Consider the following 15,997-nt stretch of genomic DNA (forward strand, 5'->3'; position numbering starts at 1 on the left):
ATCAGGGGTGAGTGTGATGGGTTCGCGATAACGTCCCACCTCTTACTGCGGACTTGGGCGCGTAGTGCCCTAACTAGTCGGTACCGACACCGACAAAAACGTGAGTAAAGCCGTATTAATAAATAAAATATTTAACTGCTTTATTTTGAAAATTTCGACGAGAGAGATGATCCAGAAAAAGGCGGTTGTGCAGTTGATGGGTGACTTGAAGTTCTCAGAGAAATTAAGAAAATAAAGCTGTAGTACTTTGGCTGTATATGCGTTATGAAAAGTACTAGCTGCTAACTCATCATGTAGGCAAATATCCCAGGAGAACCGAGACATGATGGCTGAAAAACTTAGGAGAATGATAGTACATTGTCATGAGATTGTGTACATGTAACTAATAGAATAAGCGGAAAATACACAGTAATTATAAGCAATATAATTTAAGATGATCTTTAATCAATTGATTAAATTTCAGGTGGAAGAAGCACGGGCCTATTCGAACCTGGGTTCTTCGTATCATTACAGAAGAAATTTCACACAAGCTATCGCGTACCATGAGAATGTGCTGAGGATAGCTCAGAACCTTGGTGACCGAGCTATTGAAGCGAGGGCCTACGCAGGTCTCGGTCATGCTGCAAGGTATATATTAGGGTTTTAAAAACAATACAAAAACAGATCACGGCTGGCTTCCACAGGAGGTGGAAGGCTATTTACGTTTACCTTTCTCTAAGGAGTGAAGATTTCTATTGGATTGTATTGAAATAAATTATATTCGGGTAAACAGGCTAAGAAAACAGGGGAAAAGCATGATAACTCTGCTCGGAATTTCTCCTATATCTAAATGAGTGAGTACATTACATATTAATCGAACCGATTAACGTAGAAATCACTCTTATATCACACTAGTAAATCGACAGGAATTCGTTTATTCGATTACTTGACAGAGTGTGTTAGTTCTTCTTCTTCGCGTGCCGAGTAGGCAGTCAGTTTTGTAATTTTAACTTTTTGTCCTTCGCGTTACGAAATAGTAGGTAGTGTGTTACGCCGTTCAATAAAAGATACTGCGGTGCGCGGGTATACGAAAATTGCACCTGATGTGTTGTTGGGAAATTTTTAATAGGGGTTAGGGCTTTGGATGTATCTATTAAGTGCACCTGGCTTCACCATTCTAATTGAAATGGTATTGATATTCATCCCTTTACTCTTCCGCAAGCATAAACCAGCTCTCTTATTTTTGATACCTGTTTTTTTTTTAATTTTATTATTTCTTGTTGATACGTTTAATATCGGACATCTTTAATTACTTACCTACACATTGTAGACTGTAGAATTTTTACTGACATGAAAATTAATTCTACGACAATTTAATTCAGAACTGAAATTTTTTGAGTTCTTGTATTAAATGTACCAGGGAAGCTGTCCTCTGTTCTACAAATCCCAGAAGTGATGGTGGAGTATAAGCCTATGTAGATTTTTCACAACTACTCGATCTATTAAATTACTCGTACGTACTGAAAAAATGGTAAAATGAATAATTAGTAATATTGTCAAGATATAATATTTAATCATGTATATTGATTTATTTAACAGATTTATGTATTTTTTGCGTTACACCTGTTTGTAGATGTTGCTTTATAATTTTTATTCTGTTATAGTAACATACTACGGCTGTTTCGTTTTATAAGCCTTTATTCAGTTAGTAGAATTTACATATATAAATGTCTATCACTATCTGTTTGTCTTTTGACAAAGGCCTCTCCCAACTTCTTCCACTCTTTTCTATATTTAGCTATCCTAGACCATGTCTTGACTGCTATCGTCCTTAGTTCATCTGACCATCTCCAGTACTGTCCCCCCTGTTTCCTTTTTAGGTTTTTCTATGTATTTTTTAATAGTAAAACGTAACGTTTATATTTAAGGTGTGCCGGTGATTATGCTCAAGCAAAAAAATGGCATGAAAGACAATTGGACGTAGCACTAGCAGCTAGAGACAAGGTAATTATAAATAACTTCACTAATTTCTAAACAATTTGTTATCTTAAAGTGATATTCCTCACTTCTGGCATAAATTAGATAAAACTAAATTTATAACCTAATCTAAGCAATTTGTTTAGATTTGAAAGAGCGACATCTCAAGTTAAATTCCTAATATGCGATTATCAAGGATGAGCAGGTTATAAACTGTAAAGATGACCCTGTGATGGAGCCACAGCCTGAGAGTTGAACAATAAATACCAAAATTTACGATCCATGCGTACTCGAACGGTTGGCTAAGTGGGAAAGAGGGCTCGGACGGAAACCCAGTAGTCGCGGATACGAGTCCCGCATCGTTTAAAATTTTGGTTACAAATTTCATTAGTAGAATAATTTCTAAAAGAGAGGAAAAGTAGACGTGCATGTATGTCAAAAGCCACATTTGGCATACTTTTCTAAACGCACACTTATTACGCAATAAGGCTTACGTTATGATTACTATTGCAAACTTATAATCTAGAATAAATGCTATATTGCACGATCGTACGACTGCGCTGCCCTCATCCAACGTATTCCGACGATCTTGACCAGATCGTCGCTTCATCTTGTGGGGGGCCTACCAACACTACCTCTTCCTATACGTGGTCGCCATTCGAGGACTTTTGTGTCCCACCGGCCATCTATCTAAAATGTATACTAAATAGAAAATAGTCAACCTTTAAGACAAAGTCAAATAATAAGAGATTTCGGTGAACTTTATTCCAGGTTGGAGAAGGACGCGCTTGTTCAAATCTAGGTATTGTCTACCAATTACTGGGAGAACATGACGCGGCCTTGAAACTGCATCAAGCTCATCTTTCAATAGCCCGGCAGTTACAGGTATAATTATAAATATCTCTTTGGAAATTAAACATCTATAACACCACCAATAGCATTAAGACTTTATAATGCCAATATTTTCTTCTTATAGATTTTTTTTCCCACCTCGATTAAAAGCTGTCTTTCAGTCCCTGGTACGAGGGAGAAAAGTGGCCGATTCTCTCCTGGCAAGACTACTATTGGCCCTCGTACCAGGGACTAAAAGCGAGCTTTTCATCCAGGTGGGTAAAAAAAAGTATGCGCATCACGTGAGATAAGTAGGACATTGCCACCCGCGATTGTGAATATTCCGCGGGTGAGAATGACCTACTTTTTCCCTAGGTGCGTAATATACTATTTTGCTAACTACGGTATCTATGACGTCATAGTACTTACTAGAGTTATATATTCAAAATTGTTTTACCTTCTACGGTCCGGCTACATTACTGCGAAAAGGTGAACATTTTCAATGTCGGCAGACTAGTCGCTGAGCAAGAAATTCGTCATATAATTTTATGTAATATAAAAGTTTTCATCATGCAAATCCCTATCTAAATGAATAATTGAATATAATTGGTCGGAGCAGATTTATTATATAAGAAAGTATTTCTTGATTTGAAAGAATTTCTTGCTACTTCTTCTCATTAGCTCAACCCTTTACGAAGTATCAGTAGATACAATAGGAAAAAAAATTTTTTGACATTCGTAAGTGTCATAACCTTGACCTACATAAAGTGATTTTGATTTGATTTTGATTTCTCGTAAGAATTATGACACTTAATAAACAATAACTATAAAATTTCAGGACAAAGCCGGAATGGGCAGGGCGTACGGGAATATAGGTAACGCATACTCCGCCGCCGGGTTCTATGAACAGGCCATCAAATACCACAAACAGGAGCTCACCATCTCCAAGGAAGTGCATGATAGAAGCTCCGAAGCCTCGACCCATGGGAACCTAGCTGTTGCGTACCAGGCCCTAGGAGCTCATGATATGGCGCTATTTCATTATAGAGCTCATTTAGGTTCGTATACTTTTTTATGAAATAGGAGTACAAATGGGTACTCGATGTTTATTACGACCTGTATAGCCGAGTGGTTAGCGATCCTACCTAATAAGCTAAAGGTCCCGGGTTCGAATCCCGGTAGGTGCAAGCATTTATATGATGAATATGGATGTTTGTTTCCGAGTCATGGATGTTTAAATGTATTTATGTATGTTTAAGTAAGTATATTGTATTAAATATATCATTGTCTTGTAACCCATAACACAGGCTATATATGTTTAACTTGGGGCAAGATAATTTGTGTAAAAAGTGTGTCAATAAAAGTATCAGTGTGTATGTGTCACTAAACACGTGTCCGATTGATCGAAGTCGAATCCTGCGGAATTTACACTCAAGAATGCCTAAGAAGAAAGACAGCATTTGAATAATTATGGATTCCGCAAAATAACGGCTAATTCAATAAAAAAATGAGTAAAATATAAAAAGTCGTAATTTATTTCTTACCAGGAATTGCTCGAGAGCTGAAGGACACGGCGGGGGAGGCCTGCGCACTCCTAAACCTCGGGAACTGCCTCTCGTCTAGAGGAGAGTTTGCTCAGGCAGTCCCCTACTACGAACAACATCTGATGCTGTCCCAAGAACTCGGCGACGTCACTGCTGAATCCAAAGCCTGTCATTTCCTGGGCTATGCCCACTACTGCCTCGGAAATTTCAGAGAAGCTGTCAGGTGATATTTGCATAATTTTATCGTCAATCAATGATTACTTTTATCTGTTTTATTATTGAAATTTTTAACCGACTCCAAAATGGAGGAGGTTCTAATTCGATCGGTATTTTTTCATGTATGTACACCGATTATTCTGAGATTTATGTCCCACCATTTTTTTTACATTCTTTGGTCCAGTAGTTATCATTTTATGATCATTTTTGTCTACGTGGATCAAATTATTGTGTTTTGTGTACGGTTTTTAGGAGTTTTCATTAAGGGTGTATTATACATTATCATTATTAACTTAACTAACATTAAAAAGTAAAAAAAAACTACGTTAAAAAACCGACTTCAAAAACTGAAAAGTATCAAATAACTTAAAAAATTAATTTACGTAATATACCTCATTCCTCCTCCACTGACATTTCCTCATAATTTAAATAATACACCAATCAGGCAAACCTTTACCTTTAATATTAATAAATTTTAAAATTTACTATTATTTGTATGTGCTACTAATATTTAGCTTTGAAGTCGGTGCCAAGCCAAATTTAATAGTATGTACCTACACTCACATTTAATTACTTACTGAAAAACAGATTCTAAATTATTGAAGGAATAAATCATTCCTTTTACTCTAATAACACGTGAAATGTAGCAAATGCGCAATAGTCTCGACTATCACTCATTAAAAGAATAGACCTCACTAGAATGTAATGCCTCTCCCGTTTCCCCGCTCACCTTCACGCGTTTGAATTTAAGGCGAAGAGTAAGCAGAAAACACGCAGACATGGTGTTTTTAGACAAGTTTTGTGGTGAAAGTATAGCATTTCTAGCTACGAACACTACTTAATCCTGTCACACATATCCTTAAGTCTTATTCGTAGGTTGCTAATGCTTGCTGTTGGTTAAAGTTAACACTGCCGAGCCTTTTTGAACTACCACTTTTATTTGAAGTTGAACAAGTTTTTTGGCATGGCGTGACGCATTTTTTTGGTATTTCTCTCAGAAGAGTTATTCTTATACCTTGTACTTTTTTGTGTAGGTTAATTTTATTCAGATTAGTAGTGAATAACGAGGATTGTAAGCATATAAACTGTTTTCCACGCAAGAATTTTGAAAATATAATGAAAATATTGGCTTTTTTACATAGATGGTGGGCCGGCAGCCGTGAACTCATATCGCTCAAGGTCGCTGGCATTTAGTGTCGCCTTAAATTAATTTAAATTAAAATATTTAAATTTATTTTTAAATAACGCCAGAACAATGCCTGGGACTATGTTATGTAGAATATTTTAATTATTATTAAATATATTTTTCAGATACTACGATCAAGATCTGTCACTAGCCAAAGATTTACAAGACAAGATGAACATGGGCAGAGCCTACTGCAATCTAGGTCTGGCACACCTTGCCCTGGGCAACCTGGAGACTGCACTCGAGTGTCAAAAGTATTTCCTAGCCATAGCCCACATGACGCAACACTTGCAGGGCAAATTTAGAGCTCTGGGCAATATTGGTGACGTGCTGATTAAAATGGGAGACGTCGAGGAGGCGGTGAAGATGTACCAGCGGCAGCTTGGATTCGCACGACAGGTATTTTAATAGAAATATAGTTATCTATTATAGAGAGAGTCAATAACATAACATATTGCAACAACACTTGGTAAGCGTCATGAAGCGACATCAGTTCATAAAGGGGATTTTACATGGAGGGGAGAACTGATAAGAAACTCCCAGCCCAGAACTTTTAAGTCATATAACAAATTAACCAATTTAATATAACATTGTACAATTTTATGGCCTGCGCAGAACCAGACTTGAACCATGCATCATTATCCTCTAAATAATCTACTAAACGATTGCAAGCCTTCTTTGTCAAAGAAGCCTTAACGTATTTATTGAATTTGTGAGCAGTCCTATTACTCTACATTAAAATTTATTGTTTTCATAGATAGATAAAGAGTGTATGTATTTTAAATTAGTATTTCAGTATGTCATATTCAGTATTTATGACAAAATCTACAAATACTACAAAGTATATTGAACTTGCCCTTACTGGCGAGATAATTTTTGTCAATATCAGGTAAATAAGATATCAATTTTCTTCTTATTCGCTTTAAATAACTCAGAAAAGAACAGAGTAAACACGTTTACAAGTATTAATTTTTTTACAAACAAATTCGTATAGGCCCTGATGTAGGGCCTCACCACATAATCAAAGCTCTGACAATATAATATTTTGTCTGACCACATATTTGTAGGTCCAGACCACAAATTTGTAGGCCTGGAACACATATTTGTAGGTCCTGACCACATATTTGTAGGTCCTGACCATATAATGTTGGCCCTGACCACATATTGTAGGTCCTGAACATGTAACCATAGTCCTAACCATATAATGATTGAAATAGTTTATTTATTTTTATATTTACTTATCTTTTTAAAGGCCCGTGATCGATCTTTGGAGGCAGCCGCGTGTGGAGCTCTAGGACGCGCCAGAAGACTGCAGAGAAGGTTAGACGCTGCTCTAGGACATCACACACAGGTGGGTATCCTCTGTGTTGATCACTCGGATATTCGTGTGCCCGATTATTTTATGCAACAACTTGAAATGTTCCAGATCTAAATACGGGCATATTGATCCCTATACTATTGTCTACGATTTGTAATAATTTTAGACATGTAGTTTCTTTAATTTTATCAATATAAAAAAAATATTACGTACGTATGTAGTACGAAGTCGGCACATAAAAACGCAGACTAGAGTTATATAATGGAGATCGAATAAAGAGTAACTGAACTTTGTTGGTGCAGGAGCTAACTCTCAGACAAGAAGCAGGAGACTTGGCTGGCGAGGCGCGAGCTCATTCGCAGCTAGGAGCTGTTCACGTGGTGCTGGGCAACTACTCGCATGCGGCCACCTGCTACAGGGTGATTATCAGCTATAATAATAGTAAGGGCACAATCTGCCCATAACAGTAACAAAAGAGTTTCATAAGGCATCAAAACGTGCTAAGTCGTGGCCTTTATGTGATGAAATCCCGATTCACAGATTGATTGTCTCGTGTGTCTGTATATCAGAAAAAGTTCACGTTATTTTGCAGCAAAAATTGGTGTAATAGATAAATTTCCCTGAACATACTGCCATTCCCTGCACACACAGTTCAACTGCTACTAATTTAAGATGGCTATATACAAAATTCATTGAAAATAGAAATGCACTTAAATATAAGTGATAGATGTAATTTTAAAAATAACAATTTGGTAATTTGAAATAGCGACATATCAAGTCAATTTCCTAATATGCAATTATTAGGGTTGAGCAGGTTATCAACTGTAAAGTAGATCCTGTAGATGGAGCCACAACCTGTGAGTTGGACAAGACAAACAAACCATACGTCACTCGAACGCCTGGCTCATTAATTGTTCGGACGGAACCCGAGAGATCGCGGTTTCGAGTCCCGCATCGTTCATAAAACTTAGTTACAAATTTAATTTAGTATAATATATCCAAGGTTACACCAGTGGCAGGCGGAATATCGGCTATATTGTTAGATATGTCTAAACGTTTTCTTCCGTCAAGTAATAGAGTGTACAAGTACTCTTCATGTTTCTGTCAAAAGGACGCCGTACCAAGAGATAACATTCTAATGGCATCAAAAATGATTCTAAAGGTATCAGTTTTGAGAAAATAAATGCCTTTTGCCTTTTAGATATTATCGGGCTACAGGAACTTAACATTTTATGCCTTAAGATGACGAGCGCTGCTATGAGCGGTATTTCTCATGAATCCTGAGCGGTATAACATTGTAATGGGCAGGACCAAACACTAACCACCAATGATCGATCGTTTCTTCACTTGCCATAAAAGAAAACTTAATTAGAGTAAATAATTGTATAAGTGCATTCGTTGTGAAATCATTAGTAAATAATACGGATTGGAATAACAGTTACGATTCCAATTACTGACATAATGTAGATGAACATTGGTAGCAAGATTAAATTATTCTTTGTAGTTAGCAGTTACAATTATGGGATTTGCAATAGCAATACTTTAAAAGAAACACAGTGATATCCTCAAAAAGTAACTTTTATGCAAAAGGAGGATAAACGAGCGTACGAGTCACCTGGTGTTAAGTGATCACGGCCGCCCACATTTTCTTCGGCGGCAGGAATCAGATGAAACAGCTCTTCGGAACATTCCCCGTGACAAATTAACATAACTTCTTCTTTTTCAATTAAATTTCAAAATCGTAAGTACTCCTTTAACTTTTTGAATAAAATTTAACAGTAAAGTTAGGACTTTTTAACCTGACCTACCCAAAGGAGGTTTATCTGTTTCATTATTGTTTATATTCATTATGTATGTCGGTCTGACTTTGATTATTATTAAAATTCATCTAGTCTTAATGTCAGTCCAGTATTATTTGGTATTTTAATTGATTTTAATGATACAACAGGAACAATTAGAACGGGCGCAAGAGTTACAAGATTGTGCTTTGGAGGCACAAGCGTACGGCAACTTGGGTATCGTCAAACTTAATATGGGACATTACGAAGATGCTATTGGTTACTTTGAACAGGTAAACAACTTCAAAGATTACTCGCATACTGGTTAAGTAATATGCCAACATCACCAGTACCCTGTGCTGCCCCGGAGCATAAAAAAATGAATTTTGGAAGGTTTAAAAGTTTATTGTAAAGTATATACTATACGGCCACAATATTTCTGGACCTCGCTGGAATGTGAAGCCCCTTTCACCCCTCGCGCTCGTCCTGATGCATCAGTACGGTTTGCAGTTTCATTACTGTTAGTACATGTCGTGATATTTTCGTGCTATCACTGCTTTGTTTTTAAAGTTTTCATTGTTACGTTTTGAATTTTCTTGTTAATAGTTCTGTAGTTTCTGTTGTTCTGTGTCGCTATAATAGTTCTACCAGAGAAATAATAGTACATTACGATACGCAATTACGGTGCGCAAAGTAAGTCGTTCCGCACGAGTATCGTATACTATTTTTCCTGTTAAGTTGCGCAAAGTTCGACCACTACAATTATGATGGGAAGCGACTGACTTTGACGTTCTTTGTCAGTATAATAGGGCGATAATAGGAAAAATCTTTTTCCTTTCTTTCGTTTTGTATTCTGCCATTTTGTTAATACTGACAACGAATGTAAAAGTATCAGTCGCTTCGCATCATAATTGTAGTTGTCGAACTTTGCGCAACTTAATAGGAAAAATAATAAACGATACTCGTGCGCACGTAGGAACGACTTACTTTGCGCACTCGTATTGTAATGTTCTATTTTTACTTAAACCAGATTCTTTCATTGATTATTCGTCATTATAATAATAATGATAATCAATAATAATGAAATTCACAGCACAACACCTTAACATCAATCTATAATACTGACGAAGTAAATCATTTTTTTCTCGTAATAAGAATATCCTAGTGATGCTTGTTTTGCACACCGTAACAAAGCGATGATGTGACGTTATCTACGTCATGTCCAGAGATAATGTAAGCGGGTAGTACTTGCATATCTATCAAATACATTATTAATAGCCTAAAAATATAATATAATAACTTAAATATATTATTAAAAGGAGTCCCTTTAGGCGAGGTTCCGAAGATACTGTCAGCGTTCCCCCTTTGAATAGCTAGACTAATTATTTGTAGGTAGCTGCCAGCTCTTCGGTCTTCTGTGATGTCGACTTACCTTTTTGCTATTTTCTTAAAAAGCCTTATAGCGCTAGGACCCCACGGACCAAGGCTCTCGACACTGAATGGACAAAAACATATTCGGAGCCTATATATATTAATTGCCTTATTATTTTTACAATTCAAATTCTTCGCTTCATAAAGTAACTAAACGCTATTGTTTTAGCAACTGGCGATACTGGAGCGAGTAAACACACCCACGTGTCATATAGACCGCGCTGAAGCTTTGGGCTTCCTCGGCAATTGCTACGATGCTCTCGGGGACCCTGATGAAGCCCTGAAGTACCATGAGCAGCATCTAGCGGCCGCATTGAAACTCAACAGTGCAAGGGAACAAGAACGAGCGTATACAGGCCTTGCGATGACATACAAGTAAGACTCTCCAGTAATTGATGTTGTTTAAGCTATCTAAAAGGTTAATGTAACATAACGTATGTTACATAAGTACCAAGTTATTTAAAAACACTTGTACTTTATAATCTCTTTAAATAATATATATCAATGTTTTTAAATATATCGCGGCATTGCAACGGAAGTCGGGTACTGCTGTAACAATTTTTAGCAAAATTTACTGATAGTGTCCTATTTTTTTTGGTATGTGTAGTTTTGGGGTTTAATTTAGAGATAATTGGATCCCAGACGATAGATAATTTTAGCCCGTCTTCTCAATTAAATTTGAGTGTTTTCTAATTTCAAAGGTGTCAGCAAATACCAACTCCGAGGCAACAAATGGCGCGAACACCATAATGACAACTATGACAAACACTATCTCGACTCCTGTTAAAACGTGCTCTGAAAAGGTCACGAAACGCTGGGTTAGCGAAATTAATAATAGAAATGTAACATTTACTCAAAAAGTAATATAAAAACTAAGTTGCAATTACACGCGTTTTAATCCATTATAGGAAAATACTATGAGTAAGTGGAGTTCTCTTAACAGGTCGATGGGAAATCTCCAGCAAGCTCTGGTCTGTCTGGAAAAGCGCCTGGTGGTAGCGCACGAGCTCGGAGATCCAGTTGCAAAGGCCCACGCGTACGGAGAACTGGGTGCTTTACACATCTCACTCAACAACTTAGAACAAGCCGTATCATGCTTGGAACACAAGAAGAACATTGCGAAGTATGTATTATGTAAATCAAATCAAATCAAATCAAATCAAAACGTTTATTGAACTCATAACATTGATTTACAATGGCTTAAGTTCAGTCATACACTAAATTTCATAATAATAAATAAATAATATCAAACAGATAAAATTAAAATCAAACAAATCAAATAAGTAATATAAATAACATCAAACAATTAAAATCACACTTTAAGTAGATCAATTCAATTCCAGGCTGCTTTATCATTTAAATAATCTTGGATATTGTAATAGCCTTTGCTGCTTAATTTACTTTTTGTGTAGGCTTTGAATTTATTTATAGACATATTTGCTATATGTTCGGGGAGTTTATTATAGAAGCGAACACACTGACACCTAAAGGAATTACTGACTTTATGGAGTCTTGTGGCAGGCATGACAAGTCTACCCCTATTTCTAGTATTAATACTATGTAAGTCACTTAGTTTTGTGAACTTATTTTTATTCTTTTGTACAAACATCAAATTCTCGTAAATGTATTGTGAGGCCACTGTCATAATACCTATTTCTTTAAACTTATTCTTTAACGAAATTCTAGATCCCATGTTATAAATGGCTCTAACGGCTCTCTTCTGCAGCACAAATATCGTATCGATCTCAGCAGCATTACCCCATAAAAGGATACCATAGCTCATAATGCTGTGGAAGTAACTAAAATATACTATTCTGGCCGTATCTATGTCAGTCAGTTCTCTTATCTTCTTAACCGCATATGCTGCAGAGCTTAATCTGTTTGCTAAGGCAGATATATGGTCACCCCACTGAAGCTTCTCATCTAGAGTTATACCCAAGAACACTGTCTTATTTACAAGATCCAACATTTCTCCATTTAATTTAATATGTGTGTTAATCTTTTTTACATTTGGTAATATGAATTTTAAGCATTTCGTTTTCTTACCATTCAAAAGAAGATTGTTTACTTTGAACCATTGTTCTACCTTAGAAATAGCATTATTTACATGTTCAATAGTAGTTGCATGTCGATTAACTTTAAATAATAGTGATGTATCATCCGCAAACAATACTATATCATGTGTGTTCTTTATAAGATAGGGTAGGTCATTGATATAAACTAAAAACAGAAATGGTCCGAGAATTGAACCCTGCGGGACACCCATTCCTAACACGGAGCCTGAAGACCTTACACTATTAACTTCAACATACTGTATCCTGTTATTCAAATATGAGATTAATAAATTTAATGCACTTCCTCTTATGCCATAGTGTTGCAATTTCCTGATTAGAATTTCATGTTGGACGCAATCAAACGCTTTGGAAAGGTCGCAAAAGATTCCTAAAGAATCTTGTGAATCCTCCCAAGCACTAAAAATATGTTCCATTAATGCAACACCTGCGTCAACAGTTGAACGTCCCCGAGTGAATCCAAATTGTTTATCATGTATAATTTTATTTATGTTAAAATGAGCGCGTAGTTGACACAGTATTAGTTTTTCAAATATTTTACTCAGGGTAGGCAAAATTGAGATAGGCCTATAATTAGAGGGATCTGATGAGCAACCCGACTTGAATAAAGGTATTATTTTGCTATGCTTCATGAGGTCTGGAAATGTGCCACAGTCTATACATTTGTTAAATATTAGGGCTAGATCAGGCGCTATTATATCAATCAGAGAGCCTATTACTTTAACAGATATACCCCAGAGGTCAGCTGTCTTTTTAACATTAATCTCTTTAAATGACTTTATGATATCCGAGATATTAACATACTTAAATTGGAAATTATTTGAACATTTAGTAACATTTGCAGAAAGTAATGATATTGCCCTGGTTGGACATAAGTTTAAATGTTTAGTGGTAGATATGGGAACATTGGTAAAGAAATTTTCAAAAGCTCTAGCAACATCTAAGTTTGATTTTACAATTACATTATTAATATTTAGATTAAACTCAGAGTTTTGATCTTTTGTTTTACCAGTTTCATTATTAATAATTTTCCAAGTAGTTTTGATTTTATCGTTAGAATGTCTTATTTTATTTCTTAAGTATAAAGATTTTGCTGCTTGACAAACATGTTTAAATGTTTTTGAATATTTTTTTACATATTCCAGAAAGAGTGGATTATGGTTGAAAGTTTTTTCATCATAGAGGCTGTAGAGCCTCATTCTACTCTTATGAATTCCAGTTGTAGCCCATTCACTAAATTTGGTATTAGTATTAATTGTAATGGTCTTCGATGTAAATATTTTTTTAAATTCAGTATTAAATAAATTAAAAAAATTATTATATAGAACATTGGGGTTATTTTCCTCTAAAGGCATTACTTGCAATTTATTAAATAGGTAAGATTTAAATAAATTCAGACGGCCCTGTGTAATTGGTACAACAGTGATGTCTTTAGTTATAGTTTTCTTTGTCGGCCAATCAAAACTAATAAGTTGTCCACAGTGATCTGATTCTAGTTGATTTATTATACTTTTGCTGTTAGGCTTTATATTTGTAAAAATGTTATCTAGACAAGTAGCTGTGGTCAGTGTTATTCTAGTTGGCTCTATAAACAAGTTACTGAGATTATATGACATGAACAGACTTTTAAACTTAGTACACATGGAGGAATGTTCTAATAGATTAATATTAAAATCTCCACAAATCAGAACCCTTTTGTTGCCCTTACAAACTCTAGACAAGACTGCATCCATCACATTTTCAAAATCCTCATATGGTGCTGATGGAGGTCTATACACACTTATAATAATGAACTGATCTAATTGTATACAAGCTATCTCGGCCACTAGTTCCACAGAGAGGCTCACAATGTCCTTTCGTTCCTTGAATTTAAAATTTTTTTAATTAATATTAATGAGCCACCATGTATTGAATTAACTCGGCTAAATGAACTACCAACTCGGTGATTAGTGAAGTTAAACATGATGTGATGTGATTTAAGCCAGTGTTCAGTAATACAGAGTATATGTATGTTATTGCAATTCATGTATATTTCAATTTCAAGTTCCTTATTTAACATACCCTGAATATTTTGGTGTACCAGATTAACAACATTATTACAACAAATAAATTTTGATTTGTTTGATACTATACTATAACATGGTTCATTGCAAGAGGTATCCCCTGTTCAATTAAATTGTATAATAATTATATTTATCCATTTACCTAAATATGTATTTGTATGCATTATGATTAACACATATAAAATCTGTTGTTACAGTATGAGTAAATCCAATGAGTTCCTATTTTTGGCTTCTGCGCGTTTAGTGAATAAACATAATCTGTGTAAAAGCGAATTAAAGTTATTCCAAATTTAAAACTTTTTGTTTTTATCTTACCTTTTTGTCACAATAGAATTACAAGACAGGGAGAAGTAATCTTAAAATTGGAGTAACTTTTCATTGCTTTTAATTAATAGTGTATGTAATTGCTTGTTACTTGTAGAGAATTAGCCAATCGGATAATGGAAGCGGAAGCATGTCACGCCTTGGGCGCGGCGCACCAAGCGCTCGGCGAGCATGCTACTGCGCTGAAACACCACCGAGCCGAGCTTGAGCTCGCCAACGCGCTCGGCTTGACACACCTACAGGTATAATATATGGGATACTGGGCCATCATTCGTATTTTAGGCTCGGTTCACACAGGTCGGAGACACGCTTTGCGTTCTTCAGCTAAGAATCACACGCAGAACATGAATCAAGAATTAGGATAATACTTTGTTATGAATATGAATTAATTTTGATATTAATCTACTTTTGTAGAGAAATTTTTGGGGGCATAATGAAGGATTGGCGAATAGGCTTAGTTCTGCAGCATATGCGGTTAAGAAAATTAGACGGTTAACTGACATAGATACGGCGCAATTAGTATACTTTAGTTATTTTCATAGTATTATGTCCTATGGTATATTGTAATGGGGCAGTGCGGCCGATATTAATACCATCTTTGTGCTACAGAAGAGGGCTATTCGCGCGATTTATAACCTAGTGCCTAAAGAATCATTAAGAGAAAAATTTAAAGATATAAACATTTTGACTGTTTCTTCACAATACATTTTTGATAATGTTCTGTATGTTCATAAGCACATTGAAGAATTCTCTAGAAACTGTGACATTCATAATGTTAATACGAGGAACAAACATAAACTTGTTATGCCTACTACTCGGTTGGGTCGAGTTAGTAAGTCTTTTGTTGGGCGATGTATATGCTTCTACAATATGATCCCAGAAAATGTAAAAAACAAATGTGTCCGAAAATTTAAAAGAATTTTCAAAAAACGTTTGTGTGGGAAAGATTATTATAGCATAAACGATTTTCTTAATGACACCACGGACTGGGAATAAAGCGAACACCCTCAGGCTCTTTAATTATAAATGTTTATTGTACGATATCACATTGTAATCCATATTTATATTTAAAAAAAAAGCCCGCTGAGTTTCTTGCGACCATTCTTTTCAAGTCTGAGGCAGTCTCTTTTGAATGGGTGGTAGTTTTGACGTTCAATAAGTGATTTTAAATCCTTTTTTGAATAAAAATATTTGAATTGAATTGGGAATGGAGTGACCGCCCTCAGGCTAATAAATAATAAGTTTAATTGTACAATATTACTTTGTAAAGATATTTTT

At 35.5% G+C, this 15,997-nt stretch overlaps 1 protein-coding gene across 1 annotated transcript in view; it reads left to right on the forward strand.

The window, feature by feature from the left end:
• Positions 1–15,997, forward strand: part of LOC126974043 (tetratricopeptide repeat protein 28) — a 116,666-nt gene that overhangs the window by 69,570 nt on the left and 31,099 nt on the right. Inside the window, exons 9-20 of the mRNA XM_050821415.1 lie at positions 464–627; positions 1,908–1,983; positions 2,728–2,841; positions 3,626–3,845; positions 4,335–4,554; positions 5,859–6,132; positions 6,986–7,084; positions 7,354–7,470; positions 9,000–9,122; positions 10,430–10,635; positions 11,204–11,383; positions 14,817–14,961. Of these exons, the coding sequence (XP_050677372.1) occupies positions 464–627; positions 1,908–1,983; positions 2,728–2,841; positions 3,626–3,845; positions 4,335–4,554; positions 5,859–6,132; positions 6,986–7,084; positions 7,354–7,470; positions 9,000–9,122; positions 10,430–10,635; positions 11,204–11,383; positions 14,817–14,961 (1,938 nt within the window). The remainder of the gene's footprint in view (positions 1–463; positions 628–1,907; positions 1,984–2,727; positions 2,842–3,625; positions 3,846–4,334; positions 4,555–5,858; positions 6,133–6,985; positions 7,085–7,353; positions 7,471–8,999; positions 9,123–10,429; positions 10,636–11,203; positions 11,384–14,816; positions 14,962–15,997) is intronic.

The sequence above is a fragment of the Leptidea sinapis genome, chromosome 31 (assembly GCF_905404315.1).
Source record: "Leptidea sinapis chromosome 31, ilLepSina1.1, whole genome shotgun sequence".
NCBI lineage: Eukaryota > Metazoa > Arthropoda > Insecta > Lepidoptera > Pieridae > Leptidea > Leptidea sinapis.